A 21,189-nucleotide genomic window follows, 5' to 3' on the forward strand; every position below is an offset into this window, starting at 1 on the left:
TTGCAATGAAAAGCTTTGAGAATTATCAGACGGCATGATGCGTATCCAACATCTCTTAAAATGAGTTAAAACCAGTGAAGCTGTTTGAGCTACGATGTCATTTTCTTCTGTTGCAGGACTCCCGTTTCTCACCGCCTGAGTGTCGACTTTTATCACTCCTTAAAAAAACCTGGAGACCCGGTTCTTTTTCTTTTTGTGTTTGTCCTTGGTGTCACATATCCTCAACTGACATTATCAGTGTATGATGTCGCCATGTGTGGAAAAAGGTCAATACACTGGTAATTTTACACTAGATGGGCAGGGAAAGCATATAAACAACCAACAGAAACTGTGTCTATAGAAGTATTAAAATTCTTCTCCAAAATATAGCAGGGCCATGATTGTGATTAGACTGAATACAAACTAGTGCCCCCCCCCCCCTTAACTGTTGCTATTATTGCACTTTTCATTCATAGACAACATGATTTATAATCATTTTAGAAACGATTTCAGAAAACGGGAGGTAACATCAAACGTATCATTTTGAGTCTGTGACTTTCCAGTTTGGAAATGCTACATCCAGCTCTGCTCTGTTGGTGCACCCCGGCTAAGGGGAAACCTTGTTGCACTATGAGAAGGGACCTCCCACTTCCCATTAAACACCACCTTGCCACTTCTGCCCTCTCTGTTTTTATTATTTACAATGAGGACATTGTATATCCAAAAGTCACCTTCATTGTGACATCAAAATGGTATGTAAAAATGCTGGTCATCCTCATTTTCCTCAATGTTTAAGGACATCCTCGCGTGCTCGTGAACCCACTGTTTTTAAAGAGTCTCTTCAAATTTGACTAAAATGTTCACTGGGACTTGAGGATGAACTGTTTATATTTTGGTGGTCAAGGTCATTGTGAATAGATCTGTGCTGTCTGGTTGAATGTGTGTGTGATGCATCCACGTTTTAAAATTGGTAGCTTCTTTGCAGCAACATCCATATTTGCATTTGGAAGCATTGTCTACTGTTATGGTCACAACTTTGTTTTATCAGAGTCTGTTTTACTGGCCAAATTCCTTCAAATCTTCACTACATATCTTATGAGCTGGGACAAACATGAATGTAATAAGCCGGTACTTCTGGTTCTTCTTCTCTGAGCTGTGTTTTTTTTTTTTTTTTTTTAAGTGTGTCTAATGAAAAATGTGTTCATGTTACTGTCATGTACTGGATTTTTCCATCTATCACAATTTCTCCCTTATTACCACTGATGTTTACTCGCCATTCAACCAGATGATGCATTAAAGAGCTCTACCCGTAACATGTTTAGTTCATTTTAAAAAGCAACTGTTAACTGATAGACGAGCTTTGATATTTGAAACTTAAGAAAAGAGCAGGTCGCCGCAGTGACCCAGTAACTTTAACTGCAGCTTCTCAAGTGTGCCTTTTAGTGTGTGAGTACAGGACACTTACCACTTTAGAGAGTACCTGGTCAACAACGGTGAAATGTGAGTCCAGGGGACAACAATACAATTGGGGGACTGACCTGGTCAGAGACAGCAAATTAACAGGAGAGGGTCTTTTATCTCTGTTGTAACCTTAATCACTATTCAATTATCATTAAAAAAACATTTTTTTAATAAAAGCTTTAATTTTTTACTGCAATTTAGAGTAGCTTTTGTTAATATACTTTTAAAAAGTTATTCATTTCCATCAGGAATATCCTAATTTTCTTTTATAGATTAATTAAAAATATATTATAGTAATTCTCTAACAAGTGGAGAAACAGAATAAACATTTCCATGGTAGCTCCACAAGAAACAGAACGTTTGCCCCTTTTTGTATCAAAATGTGAGTGTCAGCATCAGCTCAGTCATCCAAAAAATTTAATGTACTCTAAATGACTAAGTAAAAGGAATGAATTGCATTTAAAAAAATTAATCAAACTTAAGGCCTGTGGATTTTTGTTGTTCTTATTTGGTCAAAACAAGCAATTTGAAGACATCAAATTGGCTGCAGGTAAATTAGCTGGACATTAAAAAAAAAAAAAAAAACTTGTATTATTGACTGAAGAGCTGCAGCTTTATGGACAGATATGAGAAGGGTTTCAATCTTGGTTAAATCTTGGCAAGAAGACAAATGTATTTCCCAAAATGTAGAGCTTTCTTTTCAGAAACTTATTAATGGATTTTAATTAATGGATTCTCGATAAATTGACCATTAAAAAGACTTGTTTAACGCTATTTGTTTATGGTTAATATTTGAAATTAAAGCCTTTGATATAATATTAAAAGTAGTTAATGTTTTTTTACAGTCATAAAAAAAGGTCTATTAAACTTAAACTTTTATCAATTTAACTAAGAATTTTAAAAAATAACTTACGTTTTAATGGCCTTTAGCAAAACTTGTGCTATAAAAAGTATTATTATTATTATTATTATTATTATTATTATTATAACTCGTAACTTATTGAAAAATGACAGTGTGACTTTGACTAATGAAGGGATTTGTGGGTTTTGGAAGGACATAAGTGGTGGTAATATCGACTTGATACAGGTGTGGACGCTTGTGGTTTCCCCGCTGAAACCTGCTGACCGGTAATCCGTAATTCATTATGTTTCGTTTTCTGCTGACCCGGAGGCTCCTCGTTTTAAATGCGCAACATGACCTGCAACCGCATCGCTGCTCCGGGACTCGCCTGACCAGGAGAGGGAGGAGGGGGAGGAGGGCGCTCCCACTGCTTGCAGAGGGGGTGGGGAGGTGGGGGGACGCAGTTATGCCAACAAGCCGATTATTGAAGGCTACTGAGCCCTCTCTGTCAATTTGTGTCCGTCCTCTTATGATCAGTAGGGAGGCGGACGTCTGCGGCTGAAGTTTTGCGTTTTGCGTGGAGCTGAATTCATTCAGTACAGGAAATAACTTTTTCATGGACGCTGCAACTTTTTATGGATGCATGTTTGAGAACTCCTGTTTGGAAGATCTATTATTGTATTAGCCTTTATAAGAATTTGAAGCTATCAATTTGTCTGTGACTGGTTATCAATGCTATTATTTACAGAATAGCCAATATGCTGTTACATATTTTTAACCTGTAGCAGCTGCATGGTGTTTTAAAGTTTTACTGTTCTTTTGTAAAGTTGTCCATCTTGTTACTTTGGTTATTATTATAAAGTAAGTTAACATTAGAGGAAAAATCCAATGGAAAATGGCATCTGCAGTCAACTTTTTTAGTAAGTGAACTTTAAAATCAGGCCCCAGCAAGCCAAATCACACGGACAGTGAAGCCCCCTCTGCTTTGCTCGGTTTCAAGTGCTTGGTGTAAAAGATGAGCAGCCCCTCCAGGAGTATAGACGGCCACAAAGGCATCAGTGAAAGCCCAACTCACAAACAGGAGACGCCCAGGTTCCGCAGCTGGAGCAACCTCCGCTTCGCCAGATGGAGGACGAGCCCCCCTGGTACCCCCTCTCTGAAGGCAGACAAGAGAGCCGATGTGACCAAGACGCTCTTCTCTCTGGTTAAGACTCACAATGATGACTACACGGCAGATCCTGATGGCCTGCACGACACCATCGGAGAGGACGATGGAGGCGTCGAAGAGATATCTCCGGACCATTCCAACTACTTCCAGAAGAAGTTTGACTCCATGCTGCAGCCCGGGGTCAACAAATTCTCCCTACGTGTTTTTGGCAGCCACAAGGGTGTTGCTGCTGAGCAGGCGAGGGTGAAGAGCTTTGGAGTGTGGATCATCCACCCCTACAGTGACTTCAGGTAATAATGAGTTTCGGTCATCGTCAGAATTTCCACACCTTTAACTCGGTGTTGTTTGTGGGGAAGTTTTAGTGACATTATTTGTGCTAGTCCAGACAGAAATGCAGAATGGGTCTGTGTCATTGTCCCAGTACAAGACTCTCCAATTCATCAATGTTGTCTATAAAGTTCCCTTGAAAGCATTTAGATTTCATCCCACCAAACAGCCTGTCACTGATCGCCCACATCCAGTTTTTCCAAGGACAGACTACAACAGCTGATGTCATATAGTACATGATAAGAAGATGAAGGGATTTAATTAGTGATACAGTACATGGGACAAGATCATCTGGATTAATAATGATACCACTCCCTGGTGACTGTCTTCCTTCCTGTCCAAAAGGAGGGAGAACTGCCTTCTTTGACCCTGTATACTCAGCGTACTCCAATTTAAAAACCTCCAATAATTTCCTACTCTGCTCTGGCTTCACTTTTGGACGATTTGTCGCATCATTCAGCTTTTGGGGCCAAACGGCATTTTAACAAGGATGCCCAATCAATTTGTCTGAGATCACTAATAGTAACCGCCATCAAATTTAAAAAATGTTTAAACATCAGGCCTATGCCAGACAGAGAGGATAAAGCCGTGCATGGGGATTATTGCCCATAAGAATCCCTATAATTCCCATCTTGCTCTATTATGCAATAATACACAGACAGCTGAGGGGGGATTACTGGAGGCCTGCTTTCCTTAAACCTTATGCTCAACCTTCCCTTTTTAAAATGGATGAGTTGAAACAGCACATTTTAGACCAGCCGTCCTTAAGGTTTAAGGTCAGATAGTTGTTTCCCTTTTGAATGGTAGATCTAAACTGATTTGAGTGAAGTTGGTTGGTGATGCTCAAAACTGTAATGTTAGACATGCTCATGTTTAGTGGCGGTAGCATTTACTGTCTTACATGCTAATATTTGCTAATTAGCACTAAATGCAACATACAGCTGAGGCCAATGGAAACATCTTTAGTTTGCAGGTGTTTTGTTGTAAATAAATAGTGAAATTATTTGTTTGTCGCTCCAATCCATCCAGTGGTTGATGAAATAATCGCAGTGTAGAAAAAGTGGTTGACCGACCGACAGAAAGAGCAGGAAACATGGCAAAAACAGCAGAAAAATGGCACATAGCTGTTTATTTTAGTAGGAAATATGTAACCTAGGCTATCTTCCAAATAATTTTAGTTTTTTGTCACTTTAAAAAAGTAGGCCTCCAAAATAAATTTAGCTAAACTAAACTAAACTAGCTAAGTAAGCTAAAAAAAACAACAACTCCTGGATGCAGACGCAACATAAAATGCATTCGAACCACATGCACATTATTGTTCCACTCTCACTCTTAAGAATAGCAGAAGAACTACAGATCTTTTCTGCTTTTCTTCCTCACACCGACGCTGCACCTATAAGTTAACAGCTCATGTTTGACGGCGTTATTAGCGGCAAACAGACACTAATCTGCTGTAACACGAGAAGTGATGATGATAAGGCATGAAACCGGCCTGTCGACTCAGAGGATGTGAGAGATTGACGGCGGGATAAACGTGATTGGCACTGAAGAGCCCATCAATCAGTTCCGTGTCTCCGCTCTGACTGGCTAAAGGAAAAAGGTCGTTTTCTCGCAGGGTTAATATTGCAGTCACAGGAGGGTGACGGTAATCAAAAGTAGGCTGAGTAATATTCTCTTACTGCGCCTCGGTAATGACAGAGGGACCCAAAGTGATTGACAGTTGATGGAAACAATCTGTAAGGAAATCCAAACCGTGTAGCGGTGGCGTATAACGAGACACTGGAGACCTGCAGGAAAATGGAACGTGTATGACATGAAGCAGACAGTGATGAGCGCAGACGTGAGCAGCACGGACGTCCGGGCCTCAGTGCTCCAGCCACACATCACAGGCCGCACATTTCCAGTGGTGGCAGTGATTTAATTTCTTCAATGCTTTCTTCATAGTGAATTGAGCCTGAGGAGGCGAACACCATGCATTTTTAATAGAAGGGGTTCCTCTTGTGACTGAAGCTGTTATGATAGTAAGGGTCACTCTGAAATGGGTCATTTCCTCTACAGCACACTGTCCTCCTTACTGAATGACTTCACTTGGTCTTGGTAGATGTTTCAGATTCTGCAGCTTTAAAGGCCTTTACACACCCGAGGCATGATGAGTAAACTACACGAAGATGCAAACTACTCGCCTGCAAATACATTGTATTTCACATCAAAAATCTTTATCCTGGCTGTGATACAAATTTGCGACAGTTGTTCAAAAAATATTTAAATAGATTCGTGTCTGCTCATTCTTTAAAAAAAAATTATGGATTCAACATCATCCAGTGATGAAGATCTTGTCCTGCTCCTCCTCACTCGATAAAAATTGGAGGTTTTGGTACGTTAGACAAACCTGCTGTGGCATTGTTGCCTGCTCACTAACAACCGTACTACATCTAAACTACTCACTATCCTGGTAGCCTCGTTGTTTGGCGATGGTACTGAATGGCTAGAGACACAAACAATCAACCTGGTGAACAGGAGTTGTGATGACACGTCTCTTCCACTTCAATACATTGTGATTGCCTTTACTTGTAGATAGATAGATAGATAGTTACTTTATTAATCCCTCAAAGGGAAATTTTTTCGCTACAGCAGCATTATAGATACAGGTAAAGCAGAAAAATTGACCTCCTTCCAAAAATAAATGCATCTTTTTGCTCTCTAATATTCGCATTCTGTGTGAAAGTCCTTATGACACAAACAAAAGTCAGAAAAAATATATTGGCATGTGAATTAATTGCATGAAAAGAAACCCCCCAGTATGTAAAGACAAATTCAAATTCTGTAGCTTTTGGACCCAATTTATACCCACTTTTAATATGCAATGCCTTATCTGGATCTGCAACGGTGCATGCAAGCTGTAAATGCAACAAAATGACCGGAATTGGGTCAACTAGCCCACATTGGGAGATGGTCCAGATTGGGACTGCATCTCAGCTGGGCGCAAATGCAGTCTGTGCAGTGTGACCACATCCTTGAGAAAAACAGTGGCCAGCTAGTTAAAAAGCTGACCAGGAAAAGCTACAAGTTGTGATATAAAAATGAATGACATTCTTACAGTGCATTATAATCCCTTGACCTGGGAAGCCTCCATCTTGTTGACAAATCCAGGGAGTAAATGCAAAGACTGGATGTCTTTATCCAGATGATGTTTTTAGATACAGAATACATGTGGCAGGTGTAAATGAGGCCATCAGTAACAACCTTTCCTTAAATGAGAGAGCATTGTCTCTATTGAGGGAATATTATGTAAGTGCTATTCACAGCAAAACAGATGCTTTGGTTGACACCACTGACCCTAAAACTCCATTCATTATGTGAACAGAATTTGAGTATCTCGTACTTAAATTCTGTTCACTTTGTGCACTTTCTATAATATAAAGATCATTTTTAATTAATAGAATCCATGTTTTTTTCCCTATGATCTAGACTCAATAACCCATAAAAATTTCTTTAGAAATCTCTCATTTACAAAAGTATTCAGACCCTTAATTCAGATCTGTGTAGAAGCCTGTTTGGCAACCAGTCTCCGTGGGTACTGTAAGTCTTTACAGGCTTTGGAAACCTGCATTTGGGCAGTTTATCTCATTATTCTTGCCAGATCCTGTCAAGCTTTGTCAGATTGTATAGCAAGTGTCTGTGAGCTGCCGTATTCAGGTCTTTCCACAGTTGTTCTGTGAGCTTGAAGTCTGGACTTTGGCTGAACCTCTAAAGGACAGACAGAGATTTGTCCTGAAAGGACAGACCGATCTGTCCTGAAGCATCTCCAGTGTTGTCTTGGCTCTTTACTTCAGGTCATCGCCTTGCTGAAAGGTGAACTGGAGCCTCAGTCTCAGGTTGCAGGCACTCGAGTAGGTTTTCCTCAAGGCCTTAATCTATAATGCAAAAAAGTGTGAGAAAGTGAAGGGATCTAAACACTTTCTGAAATGACTGTAGGTATAAAGTTTTTAACCTTGTCGAAAGGCGGCGTCATGTCAGTAGAACACCTTTGCCAGGCAAAACCGTGACACTGACACGCTATTCTCTAGCGGACTGGAAGGGGATTACATGCTTTGAGTAGATTTTTTTTTGTCATTGAACATTTGGGTCTTACACACCTTTCAGTGTTTGTTTAGACCTTCAAGCACTGTAAACCTCAACTTTTGAGTTAACTTTTCTGGTTAGAAACACAAGATTTTGTCACACGGGGTGGAAATATGTAGTTGCATCTTTGTTTAATACTGCTGAAAAAACGTTTTTAATTTAGTTGATCAAGCAAATAAAAACAAAATACAAGTGTAAATCTGCGCAGGTTAAAGGTCATAGTCAAATGTTTGGTGCTAAACCCAGCTTTCCACCCCACCTGTTCTTTCCAGGTTTTACTGGGACATAGTGATGCTCCTGTTGATGATGAGTAATCTGGTGATTTTGCCCTGGGGAATCACCTTCTTTGAGGACCAGAACACCATGCCCTGGATCACCTTCAATGTCCTGTCCGACACACTCTTCCTCATGGACCTGGTTTTCAACTTCCGCACGGGCATCTTGGAAGAGGACAGCCAAATCATCCTGAACCCCAAGGAGATCCGCATACAATACCTCCGCACCTGGTTCTTGGTGGACTTCATCTCTTCCATCCCTGTCGACTACATCTTTCTCATCGTCGACCTGGAGTCTCTGCACGACTCATCTGACGTGTACCGCACCGCTCGGGCACTTCGCATCGTGCGATTCACCAAGATTCTCAGTCTGCTGCGTCTTCTCCGACTGTCTCGCCTCATCCGTTACATCCACCAGTGGGAGGAGGTAAAGGATGGGCAGGGAAAGAGCACAGATCCGAAATAAGATTTACAACAGACAGTTAGCAGGAACAGTTAAATATTGTTTGCTCCCTATCACTTCTCCCTCTCTCAGATTTTCCACATGACTTATGATCTGGCCAGTGCTGCGGTGCGCATAGTGAACTTGATTGGCATGATGCTGCTGCTGTGCCACTGGGATGGCTGCATGACCTTCATGGTGCCTATGCTGCAAGACTTTCCTCCAGATTGCTGGGTATATAAAAACAATATGGTGGTGAGTACAGTTTCATAAACATTAATATGTACTCAAATTTTATATTCAGGGAGTAGTCTAACATTTTGAGAAATTCACTTTTTTGTTTACTTGCAGACACTTTCATGTATTAGAATCAAAACCAGAGATCATATTAACTAACGTTCAGCAGCAAGACAACACTTCAAACATCCCAATTCCTGTCATACATCTAGGAATGCCTTCCTGCCATGCTCACCGATTTGTTTCATTTTCTGTACCCCACCTGCTCTCAACTGAGACATTTTAGGGGTCAAAGGTCAAAAGTCAAGATGACTGTGACCGCACGTCTTTCCCATTCTTGTGAATGCGATAGCTCAGGAATTTCTTTAAATCAGGCACAAACCTTCACTTGAACTCGAGGGGGAAACTGATGAGAAGTTGAAAGGTCAAAGGTCATTTTGACCTTATAAAAATGCCGTGTCTACTGTCATGGCTACAACTCTGTCTTCTATCAAAATCAGCTTTATTGGCCAAATTTATTCAAAGTTGTCACACTAAATATATTCTATAAGTCTTGGAAGAAGAATTGGCAGATGCATACAAATGCAAGGATGTAATTCAAATTTGTACCTCTAAAGAAAGCCAGCTAACTGTCAGTCACTGAAGCTAATCAGCTGCTGGCTAGCTTTAACAGAGATATATGTCTCCTGTGTTGGTCCTCTTGTCTAACTCATGGCAAGAAAGCAAATTAGTGTATTTCCCATAATGTCAAACCTTTAAATCGCAGTGACACAATTGGCAACCGTCTCTATTTTCTCCTCTCTACTGAAATTACAAAGCTATTTCCAGAAATATAGAAACCAGGAAAATAAAATGAGACCAAAAAAAGATGCATTTTCAGGCCTTTCTAATTTCCATTATTGCCCTGTACAGTATTTTTTTTCATTGCTGTAGCCTATCAATCTCCCATTGTTTTCATTCTATCCTTCTCAGAATGCTACATGGCACATACAGTACTCCTACTCCCTGTTCATGGCCATGAGTCACATGCTGTGTATTGGATACGGTGCGCACCCTCCACAGGGTACGAGTGACGTTTGGCTCACCATGGCCAGTATGGTCATTGGGGCCACCTGCTATGCAATGTTCCTCGGCCATGCAACCAACCTCGTCCAATCCTTGGACGCATCACATCGCCAGTATCAAGAGAAGGTAATCATCTCTGCCCTGGCTTGAAAGGTTTAACAAACTCAAAGCTTTTCCCCCACAGCTTCAGTTGTTTGTGGACAATGTGACCCCAGGAGCCTCACGTGGATGCTAATGTGATTCCAGCTTTGAAGTTTTAATATCACAGCCATGTTTTTATATCATAGGCTTGCTTGTACTTTATTTGTGGATATTGTGCCAAATGCCTAGAGAATATGTGTATTATCTAATGGATTTTGTGGCCTTACTGTGACCCTTGCTAGGGGATTTTCACAAGATAAAGCAGAGCGGATAATAGACAAATGGTGGCACCTTTGTTTTGGATCACTATTTGCTAATGCCCATCACAAATGAGACTGTAATCCACTTAAAATGGGAGAAAAAGCCTGTAAAACAAATAGAATGAATAATTATTGAGCTTTGGACTAATTCAGCAAACACATGGTAGAAAATGTGACTAATTATTATATTAGAGACTTTCAACTGGACCCTCATGAAGGTCAAATCGCCATGTGTTTTGTTTCCAGTACAAGCAAGTGGAGCAGTACATGTCTTTCCATAAACTGCCAGCGGATGTAAGACAGAGGATCCATGATTATTATGAGCAGCGATTCCAAGGCAAGATGTTTGACGAGGACAGCATCCTTGGAGAGCTCAGTGATCCACTCAAGGAGGTGCGTTATTCATTAAACCACTGACCTCCTGTTTCTCACCTTTTCTTTTGTTGTCTCTCTATTATTGACATGTGCCCTCACGGATGGGTGTGGACGATGAGGCTGAATTTAGAAAAAGCCAGCAACTAATAAATATTTTTACTATTGACTGATCTGAGATGTTGGAAAATAGTGGAAAGTCCAAGGTGATCTCTTCAAATTTCTTGTTTTGTCCAACTGACAGTCCAAAACCTGAAGATATTCAGTTTACAATTTCATAAAAGAAAAGCAGTAAATCCTCAATTGGATACGGTAGAAGTTTTATTTATCTATTTAAAAAAAATAAAAATTAATGTGAAAATGGATCAAACAGTGAATCATTTATTTTAAAAAGTTTATTTTGCCCCTGTTTTTGTCAACTTATCAATTAATCGGCAAATTGTTTCAGCTCAAAGACAATTTTTCCAAAAAGTATATATTGCATATCACAATATGGAACATTTTATTGAGTTATCTGCCAATCATTTTAAATAAGATTCAATGTAGAGTTGGTTCCATAAATTGTCAGAAAATGGTGAAAAATGCCCATCACTATTGTCTAAAGCCAGTCTTCACATGTCTTGTTCAGAATTGTTTATTCAAATATTTTAACTTTACAAAACTCCTCATAAAACACAGTCCAACACAGTAACTTAAATGAGAAATTTGCTCAGACTCATTAACTTGGACGACAAACTATAATAAAATGGAACTATATGTTTATTTAATCATGATGAAGTCAATAAACATACCAGCACAAATCCCTGTCAGTCTGTGTTGAATAAACTGCATCAATATGGACAGTACAAAAAGTGTCACTTTGGCCTTTCACTGAATGTCTTCTATCTTCTCTGTCTCCCCACCATGCAGGAGATTGTCAGCTATAACTGTCGTGGGCTGGTAGCCAACATGCCACTGTTTGCCAACACTGACCCTCACTTTGTGACGGTGATCCTGACCAAGCTGCGTTTCGAAGTCTTCCAACCTGCAGACTTTATCATACGAGAAGGAACGCTGGGCCGCAAAATGTACTTTATCCAGCACGGCACCGTCACTGTTGTCCCACGTGGCAGTAAGGAGATTAAGCTCAGCGATGGAGCGTATTTTGGAGGTAAATCACTTGACACTGACTCAAACCTTCACAAACTAATTGTTTGCACAGTCACATCACAACAATTTTTAGTATACCACTTTCTAAAGGGCCCCAGTATCAATTCCATTTTCATTAGAACTGGGGCTGAAAGTAACAATTATGGTTGTTATCACCGGGACCTTTTGGGACATGTGCTTATTGCTGTCGCACATCTGGCTGGTATTTTCTAATGGAATCTGACTGACAGCTTGTTACTGGTCTGTGCTGGTTTCCTGACAACCATATGGTAACAGTGCTGACCAAAAATGAATCCCCATGAAGCCACAACCTCTCATTTTTACTTTTTGGATTTTGTACTTCTGAAAAACAAGATGTATCATGCTGGATGATGTATGTTGTTTGGACAGAGTCAGACTAGCTGTATCCTCCTGTTTTCAGCCTTTATGCTAAGCAAAGCAAATCAGATGCTTTAGCTTCCTGTTCACTATACACACACATGCAGAATCATATGTGTGTTTACTATTCACAGAAAGCTAAATAGCGTATTTTCTAAAATATCAAACCATTGCTTTGATGCTAAACTGACTCTCTCTCTTTCTTGGTTCAGAGATCTGTCTGCTAACTCAGGGACGACGCACCGCCACCGTTACTGCTGACACCTACTGCCGTCTCTACTCCCTGAGTGTGAACAGTTTCAACGAGGTCCTGGAGGAGCACCCTCTGATGAGGAGGGCGTTTGAGAGTGTGGCTGTGGACCGACTGGACCGGGTTTCACGCAGACCCAGTTATGAGCCTCCCACAACGGAGTGACGCCCCCTTTGCAACAACAGAGAGACTCTCCACCCAGAAATGTGGAGCCCTTTTTTGTAAATTTTTGACTGAACAAAAGAAATTTTCTTTATAAATTTGACTGATTGCTGTTGACTTTAGTGCACAGTGATGGACAACCAGATGGAGACCCTCAGTTTATGTATTAACACATTATTGCTGCTCTTGATTGAAAATATTCTACCTTCAATTAATTTCATTTTGTAACTTGAGTCTCAATAATCTGTCTGCTTATGTTTGTGTTAGATGTTTGTATATTCTTCATGTTAGAGTCACCATACATTTCAGTTACACTGTATTCTTGTTACGTGAGCTTTTTTTTTTTTTTTAAACCAGTGTCACAATATTTTCCCGCTGTAAATACTGCTTAAAGAGTACTTTTCAACGTCCTGCATGTTTCCTGAAACTGCAGTCTGATTATCCATCACATCAGTCATACAGAATATTGAAAGCGTACAGGAGCACCAGCTGGTGATACAATCGTACAGCTTTCTGTGCTCCGATTCCAATGGTCCCTCAGGCCTACAGGTTACATGAAGTGAGGGTTTAGAACAGATGTATGCTGAAGATAAACTGTGATGCAATACCTCCAAATGTAGAGAGCCAGGGTGCACACAGTTACACATCACTGATTAAATTACCAAATTTCACAGTTCTCACATTTGAAGAGGTTTATTTACATGTAAAAGACAAAAATCAGCAGCTGCAGATGACATATGACCAATCTACCCATGTATTTCTATAATTTAATATAAAGTATTATCAGGTGTCATTTTTTTCCCACATATTATCAATAATTGTCCTCTTAAAATGCAGGCAATTTATTAGAAAAAAAAAATCATTCATGAAAATAAACTTCCAGGTGCTTATAGTGTAGATACATGTGAGGAGGTGATTTATAATGTAGAATTACATTTATGCAAAAAAGTGTAGGCCTATGGTTAGTTTGAACTGCTTATTGGTAAACAAAACAATGTAGACAGATAACTTAAGTGAGGTTATACATATATATATATACATGTATACTGTATATATAAAATTACATTATCTAATTACATTAATGACGTTTCCATTACATTTAGGTGTTCCACTAGGACATGCCAGTAACCAACAATCATCAATTAATGTTATTAGTAATTTTAGCAGCTGAAAAGACCATTTATGAGCTATTTATTTTCTGCTCTTTGCTTCAACAAAGAATTGATTCAACAAGATTTGACATATTTTTATTCTACAGACACTGATTAACATTTAGATCATCAAAGAGTACTAGTACTAGTTCTCGGGTAGATTTCAAATGACCTGTTTTTGGTACATTTGATACACAGGAAAAATACTACCTTTTGGAAAGAGCTGCACCCATCACTGGGTTTGTTCATAAATGTCATTAATGTGTTCAAATTTAAGCAAAATGCTTACATCCATTTTATTTATTCTGACTCTCCAGCTAATAAACCTCATACTGATGATGTCATGTAAATATAAATGTTTCTACTTTTGAGGCATAAATATAAAACAATTATTTTTGCCTTTGTAATTGCTTTTAAAGATGTCATTTGTAATTGTGAGCGCAGACACACACACCTCTGCTGAAAGACATGTTAAAATCTCTTACTCAAGTCAAAACTGTAAGACAGCATTGTAAAACAAACAAACAAAAAAAGCTACTTGATCTTTAAAAAAAATAAATCAGTATTGTTGGAAAATTTAACTATTTTATTAATATTGTGTGTACTAGTACTGAAAGCAAAAGTAGGCTGGTCACTGCCCAGGACCTTCAAAATAAAAGTTAATAATTACAGGGTTTGATTAATAAACAGTAAAAAAGATAACGACTAGTTATTATATTATATTATATTATATGATATTATATTATATTATAAACATGAAAGCATTATTTGACTAAAGTGCTACTTTTAACTATTGCAAATAGTAAGTATGTAGAGAATACATAACGGTGCATTAAGCCTGTCTTTTTCGACAAACTTTTAGAGGACATTTTTAGATTTGAACATATGCAAACACACTGACGGAGCTTTCAAAAGCTCTTTCTGACGTTATGAAAGTGTGTGTTTTTTTTTTCGATAAGCCTCCGTGGCGCTGCAGCGGGTGTTCGTCATGGTCGCATCCGGGCTCGACGCTCCACTTCCGGTCTGACTGTGTTTCATAAACTCTGGACCCAGAGAGAAGGTAAGGAGGACCGATTGTTTTGTTGATTAACAGCGCCTCATTTGGAGTTTGATTTCCGTTCTTTCGTCATCCGATATGAATTCACAATCTGGTCAACGTGAGGTTGTTTACGTCGCCCCGTGAATCTGCTGCTTTCAGTCTGACATCACAAGGTTAACTGCAGGCTAACTTAGTTTAGCAGCTACGTGAGCATTGAGGTCAGTGTGCGTACTGCACACTCCAATCAACACATGTAAGCAAGGCAAAAGAGCTCAGATTGAGACACAATTATAAAACTTCTCCACTAGTCTGTTGGCCTGAAACAACCCCCCGCTGGACTGTTGTTTGACATTGGACGTTTGATAACATGTCGGCATTCACCTCACCTTCGTCAACTAACTCTGACATAACAACATGATGATTGGCTTCTTTATTAAACGCCAGAATGTTTTGTTTTTAGTTTACAGGGCCATCAAAAATACTTATTTGGTTATTTAGAAAGCTTTTTAATGCCTGCCATTGAAGATTATTTTAATTATTGATGAAGCCCTCGATATCTTTCTCGAATAATTGATTAGTTGTTTGGCTTTTAAAATGCCATAAAATGTTTTTTTGTTGTTGTTGTTGACATTTTTATTCTGTGAAACTAAATTGTGTGTGAGTACTGGCATATTTACAGTCAATTCTCTTCAGTGTTTCAAATATCATCAATATAAAGACATGTTTTTGGGTGTCCTCAATGTTTTTAATGTGCAAATATTAAATGTTGTCAAAACACAAGCAGCTGATCTTTGCCTGAAAACGATTGTCTAAAATGATGTGTGATTTTGAAAATAATCACACTGTATTATAAGCAATAGCTTTGTGTACCTGTGTTACTGCGGTCTTCCTGCGTACGCTATGTTTGAAAAATGACTTACATTTCTTCTTCATCTAAAGTAGCCTAAACTATCTTGTGCAGCCTCAGTTTAACATTTTATGTTTATGGTCTCCTGTCCCCACAGGAAGGATGCTGTCCTTGTCTCGATCGGTGGTGAGCGTGGTGGCTCGTGCCCCGGCTGCTGTCAGTCAAGGCGGCGTGACCGCTATCACCCGATACAACAGCACAGCACAGGTATCTGAACTGTGTCTTGTTAAAACTACAATAATATCATTTCAAAGCCAACAATAAGTTTAACATTTTGCCTTATTTTTCCAGAGTGCTCCCAAGAAAACAACATTTGGTCCGCTGGCAGATGAGGACAGAATTTTCACAAACCTTTATGGTCGTCATGAGTGGAGGTGACACCACTGATGTTATTCTCATGTGATCTAAAACATAATATCTGTTGATTTGATCAGCAGGAGAAGGTAAAAACAAAAATAAAGAATACAGTCCTGACCTATTCTTATTTGTGCTTCAGGCTGAATGGGGCATTGAAGCGTGGCGACTGGTACAAAACAAAGGAGATCCTTTTGAAGGGAGTCGACTGGATCATCAATGAGATCAAGGTTTCTGGTCTGCGGGGCAGAGGAGGAGCCGGTTTCCCTACCGGCATGAAGTGGAGCTTCATGAACAAACCCAGTGATGGCCGGTCAGTGTGAAGACAGACACACACACACACACACACACACACACACACACACACACACACACACACACACACACACACACACACACACACACACACACACACACAAAAAAAAAAAAAATGTTATGACTAAACTTAAAAACATTGAAGGGTCTTACTTCACTTGCCCCAAAGTATTGGCACAAGTCTTTAAACAATATTTAAAGTGCTTTTAATGGTTATCTGGAAAATCTGGAAGGTGATAAATCCAAACACTAATGTTAAAGACTATAACTGACTACCATTCACAAAAGAAAATTTTGGTAAAAGGTAAAGATTTATTAGTCTTCTTTTAACATCTTTATATTTCAAACTGCTTGATGTTTGAAGTTTTTCTCAAATGTAGCACTTTTGTTTTTATCAGTTCCATCCCTGTAAGACATTTAGATGTATTCATTAAGATCTAATTATGCTGAATTGATTTATATTTATCTTTCTGCTGTTTTTTGTTTTATGCCACTGATTTTTATTGCATGTGGCTGGAGCTAAAAAGTCATATAGAAAGCAGAGTGCTTACAGATGTGCATTAATCTTCATTTCAGTTTTTGACTGATTTAGTTTCATCGTTTGGAAGTATTTCCATTTTTGATCTTTATGGGAATATATAAGACCTTCCATTTAATTGATATTGAAGATGAATCAGAGATCCCTGAGAGTTTGTGGAATCATTCGTTGAATGGAAAATGTTGTGGACATGAGTGATGCCGAAGCCTCAGACTAACCCCGATAACGTCAGTGACATTTTTAAACACTGAAGCAAGTAGAAATTGTCGCAACAATTTGTTAAGGGCATGAAAGCCAGAAATGTAATAGCGTACTTTAAAACCAGCTGCTTATAAAGCCTCAGTTGTCTACTGCTGAATTAATCTGGCATGTTGTCAAAATGTTCCTCGAAGCTTTTCTGGAGCCAAACACTTTAATAGAATTTAAAATACTGTTGGAACTCATCCACCTCTGTGGCTGCTCTGAGGATAAATGAAATGATTTAAAACCCTTGTAATTCCTTATTTTAGGCCCAAGTATCTGGTGGTGAATGCAGATGAGGGCGAACCGGGCACCTGTAAGGACAGGGAGATCATGCGGAACGACCCACACAAGCTGGTGGAGGGCTGCCTGGTTGCCGGCCGGGCCATGGGGGCGCGCGCTGCTTACATCTACATCAGAGGAGAGTTCTACAATGAGTCGTCCAACCTGCAGGTGAAAATGGACTGAGTGAGACCTGAGATTGAAACTTAGACATAATATAGTTTTAAGATATTGTACGTTTCTCAATTCATGGAGAAAGATAGTTGAAAAACACCCACTATACTTTGATTTAAACTTCACTGTAAGCATGTCTAAATACACTCAGTAAATAAGTAAATGCAGGTTGAAGCAAATTGTTTGACTGAAAGGTTGTATTGTAGACGAAACTGTAGTGGATTAAAGTCAGCCTTCCATTTTATTATTTGTTCAGTGACATACTGTACTTCATCATTACTCCGCAGGTGCGTCATATGGAGTAGATAATCGGATTTGATTTTGAAGCTTCTTTCCGCACACATTTGCATATTAATTGACAGCATAGCATTGAAAAAAATTTAAAGATTTCTCTTAAAAAAGCAAAAGTTTCTGACTTTTGGCTTAAATCCGAGATCAGTTCCTTGAATGGCACAATGCTGATGTCATCGCAAAGAAAAATGTTGTTTAATTGAACTGTTAACATGCAGTATTTTTTTTTTTATAGAATCTTTAATGTTTCCTATATTCCTCAATAATTCCCCCTGAGGTATGATATATTCAAACAATGACTCCCAATGACTACAATACATGTTTTGTTCCACTATTTAACCTCAATTCTTATTTTTTTTTCCCCACTGGTATATTCCCATAGCTATCTGAATCATTTTTATGGCGGTAAATGAGAGAAATATGAGTGATAACAGACAACATACTTCAAAATAGGTACAAATGAGACCTTTAAAATGAATAAGAACTAGTGACTTTTTTCAGGTTCAGACTTTATTATGATATTTTCCCTATTGGTCCTCAGGTGGCTATCAATGAGGCCTACGCTGCTGGGCTGATCGGAAAGAACGCATGTGGCTCAGATTATGACTTTGATGTGTTTGTGATGCGTGGAGCTGGAGCGTACATCTGTGGAGAGGAGACCGCTCTGATTGAGTCCCTGGAGGGGAAGCAGGGGAAACCCCGCCTGAAGCCCCCCTTTCCTGCTGATGTTGGTGAGTTTCAGTGCACAGATGGGCTTTATAGCTGTGGGATACAAAAACATGTATCCCCTGCTGCATTCCCACACTGGCCATATTTTCTACAAAATAACAGTAATTATCAGATTACAGAGGAGTACTCTTGTGATTATTGCCAAACGAAAGCAATTCTCAAATGTCAGCGTCGCTCCCTCTGCTGTGTTAAAGGCGTGTTTGGTTGCCCAACAACCGTTGCCAACGTGGAGACGGTATCCGTGGCGCCCACCATCTGTCGTCGTGGGGGCTCCTGGTTTCTAGGCTTCGGCAGAGAGAGAAACTCCGGCACAAAGCTCTTCAACATCTCCGGCCATGTTAACCACCCCTGCACTGTAGAGGAGGAGATGTCTGTCCCTCTGAAGGACCTCATCGAGAGACATGCAGGTACATGTCACTCTAAGAATGTGACACATTATTATTGAGTTATTGATAAAACCGTAGGTCTCGATCTCACAGCTTACTATGAAATGTTTGTGATGTTCTGTCAGGAGTTTTGGCATTTGGCCCAAAAAAAAAAGTAGTGAGTGAATAAATTTGTCTCGTAAATAATTAATTGAAGCTGTAGGAAGACCCCAATGCATCTTACTGCATTTCCACACACCAAGGGGATCATGGACCAAAAAGATCAGGACAGTTTAGCGTAGACACAACCGAAGTGCTGTTTTTTTTGTTTTTTTTCTCAACTTAATTGAAACGAACATCTGTCTGGTAGGTGGCGTTCGTGGGGGTTGGGATAACCTGCTGGCTGTAATCCCCGGTGGCTCCTCGACACCCCTCATTCCCAAAAATGTGTGTGAAGAGGTGCTGATGGACTTTGATGGACTTATTCAAGCTCAGACTGGGCTGGGCACAGCTGCTCTTATCGTCATGGACAAATCTGTAAGTTTCTCAGCGTATTTCATCATGCATATAGATATCATCAAACGTCTGTTACAGTGATTGGTTGGTTATTTTTTTTAGACTGACATCATTAGAGCCATCGCCCGCCTGATCGAGTTCTACAAGCATGAGAGTTGTGGCCAGTGCACACCATGCAGAGAAGGTAAGCGCTGCCTCAGTGTTATTCTGTGCATTTACAGAGCCAGCCTTAATATCTCTACATCAGGTCTCATAAAGAAGTTTCTTGAAACACCATTAACAAACTTCAAAATATGATTTTGTTTCCCCCCCCCCCCCCCATTTTGTCTATTCTGCAGGAGTGGACTGGATGAATAACATGATGTGGCGTTTTGTGCGTGGTGATGCACGGTCAGCAGAGATCGACATGATCTGGGAGCTCAGTAAGCAGATTGAAGGACACACTATTTGTGCCCTGGGCGATGGTGCGGCATGGCCTGTGCAGGTAAATATAAGTGCTGTTGTCGTGCATTTGCACACTGAAGGGATCACTGAAAGAATTATTGGGAAGCTGCCAATAACTCCCTGAGATACCAATTTACTTAGTCTACAGCGAGTTGTAATGTGATGGGCTGCAGGTTGTGGTACTGCTGAAACAGCATGACACTGAAAGACGTTTCCATTGTTTTGTCCTACTATTGACTTTAATTAAAACCTCTCTACACTGTCTTAACAAAAGTGGAACATAATTAATATAGGTAGACTATTGTTGGGCTATTTTTCTTGCATAAGATTCAGCTAGGTGTGACTTTTAATCAGCAAACTCACAAACTATACAACATATGCAGGAACAAAACATGTTCAAATTTCTTTCCTCTTTTTTAGTTACAATTGTTCAATAAAAAAAAGGACTAAATACATGAAGAGAAAAAAAAATATAATTTCTCTATTTTAAACCTATCCTGTCCAAGAGGAACACTTTCAGACTAAAAACAGAACTCACACATTTACATGTAATCCATCCTTTTAAGATTCCCATCCTGTTTTAAATATCAGTGTACCAAATATGAATAAACAAAGTGTCTTTAGTTTTCCCCCAGTAATTAAACTTTCTATGTTTTTTTTTTTATTTTTGTGATTACATAGTGTTATTGGTTTATTTTACAAACCCGCCCATCTTTTTCTGCTTTAATTCAAACATGATAACTCATTTATTTCCTCTTCCTTTGTTTTCCCAGGGATTGATCAGGCACTTTAGACCTGTGATGGAATGCCGAATTGCTGAATATCAACAGCACCAACAGGCCAGGGCTTAAATGGCTCCTTCAACTCCTTCAACTCCTTCAAGTCATTATTTTTGCCTCATATGCCCTTAAACCTGTGTTTGTGTCATTCATGTATTATTTAAAAAAAAAAAAAAAGTGCTGTCTTATCACCTCATCATCAAGTTTTGCATTGATGTGTTTGCCTTGTAGGAGGAAATTCCCAATAAATTCTATGAACCGTAAAATGTTAACTTTTTCATGTTTGTACCTTGTGGCATTTCACTTGTTTGTTTTTTTTTCTTATTTTTTATGTTTAGAAAAAAGTAAAAAGACATTCCCAGCAATCATACTTTTGTTCATATTTTTCAATGGCTAGTTTTAGGGTTAGGGTGCTAATTTTATAATCCTTTGAGCT

At 39.3% G+C, this 21,189-nt stretch overlaps 2 protein-coding genes across 2 annotated transcripts; both read left to right on the plus strand.

The window, feature by feature from the left end:
- Positions 1–3,296: 3,296 nt before the first annotated feature.
- hcn3 (hyperpolarization activated cyclic nucleotide-gated potassium channel 3) lies at positions 3,297–12,996 on the plus strand. The gene is made up of 7 exons (XM_069699640.1): positions 3,297–3,739; positions 8,171–8,600; positions 8,709–8,870; positions 9,825–10,043; positions 10,565–10,711; positions 11,600–11,840; positions 12,430–12,996. The coding sequence occupies exons 1-7, from the start codon at positions 3,297–3,299 to the stop codon at positions 12,630–12,632; spliced, it is 1,845 nt and encodes a 614-aa protein (XP_069555741.1). The 3' UTR covers positions 12,633–12,996.
- Positions 12,997–14,791: 1,795 nt separating this feature from the next.
- ndufv1 (NADH:ubiquinone oxidoreductase core subunit V1) lies at positions 14,792–21,019 on the plus strand. The gene is made up of 11 exons (XM_069693833.1): positions 14,792–14,840; positions 15,824–15,933; positions 16,018–16,100; positions 16,223–16,393; positions 17,443–17,626; positions 18,462–18,651; positions 18,844–19,056; positions 19,385–19,551; positions 19,633–19,714; positions 19,869–20,014; positions 20,748–21,019. The coding sequence occupies exons 2-11, from the start codon at positions 15,829–15,831 to the stop codon at positions 20,823–20,825; spliced, it is 1,419 nt and encodes a 472-aa protein (XP_069549934.1). The 5' UTR covers positions 14,792–14,840; positions 15,824–15,828; the 3' UTR covers positions 20,826–21,019.
- Positions 21,020–21,189: the final 170 nt, after the last annotated feature.

The sequence above is a fragment of the Brachyistius frenatus genome, unplaced genomic scaffold, assembly GCF_029030835.1.
Source record: "Brachyistius frenatus isolate BFR_SWC_R1_liver_20210118 unplaced genomic scaffold, ASM2903083v1 Contig_2, whole genome shotgun sequence".
In the NCBI taxonomy this organism is placed as follows: domain Eukaryota; kingdom Metazoa; phylum Chordata; class Actinopteri; family Embiotocidae; genus Brachyistius; species Brachyistius frenatus.

What these genes read in the sequence shown, in the direction of transcription:
- ndufv1 (XM_069693833.1), top strand. Translation starts at nt 15,829, where the DNA reads ATGCTGTCCTTGTCTCGATCGGTGGTGAGCGTGGTGGCTCGTGCCCCG. An exon ending in TATGGTCGTCATGAGTGGAG is followed by an intron (nt 16,101 to 16,222) that starts GTGACACCACTG and finishes TTTGTGCTTCAG; the next exon opens with GCTGAATGGGGCATTGAAGC. An exon ending in ATGAGTCGTCCAACCTGCAG is followed by an intron (nt 17,627 to 18,461) that starts GTGAAAATGGAC and finishes ATTGGTCCTCAG; the next exon opens with GTGGCTATCAATGAGGCCTA.
- hcn3 (XM_069699640.1), top strand. Translation starts at nt 3,297, where the DNA reads ATGAGCAGCCCCTCCAGGAGTATAGACGGCCACAAAGGCATCAGTGAA. An exon ending in CACCCCTACAGTGACTTCAG is followed by an intron (nt 3,740 to 8,170) that starts GTAATAATGAGT and finishes TGTTCTTTCCAG; the next exon opens with GTTTTACTGGGACATAGTGA. An exon ending in ATCGCCAGTATCAAGAGAAG is followed by an intron (nt 10,044 to 10,564) that starts GTAATCATCTCT and finishes TTTTGTTTCCAG; the next exon opens with TACAAGCAAGTGGAGCAGTA.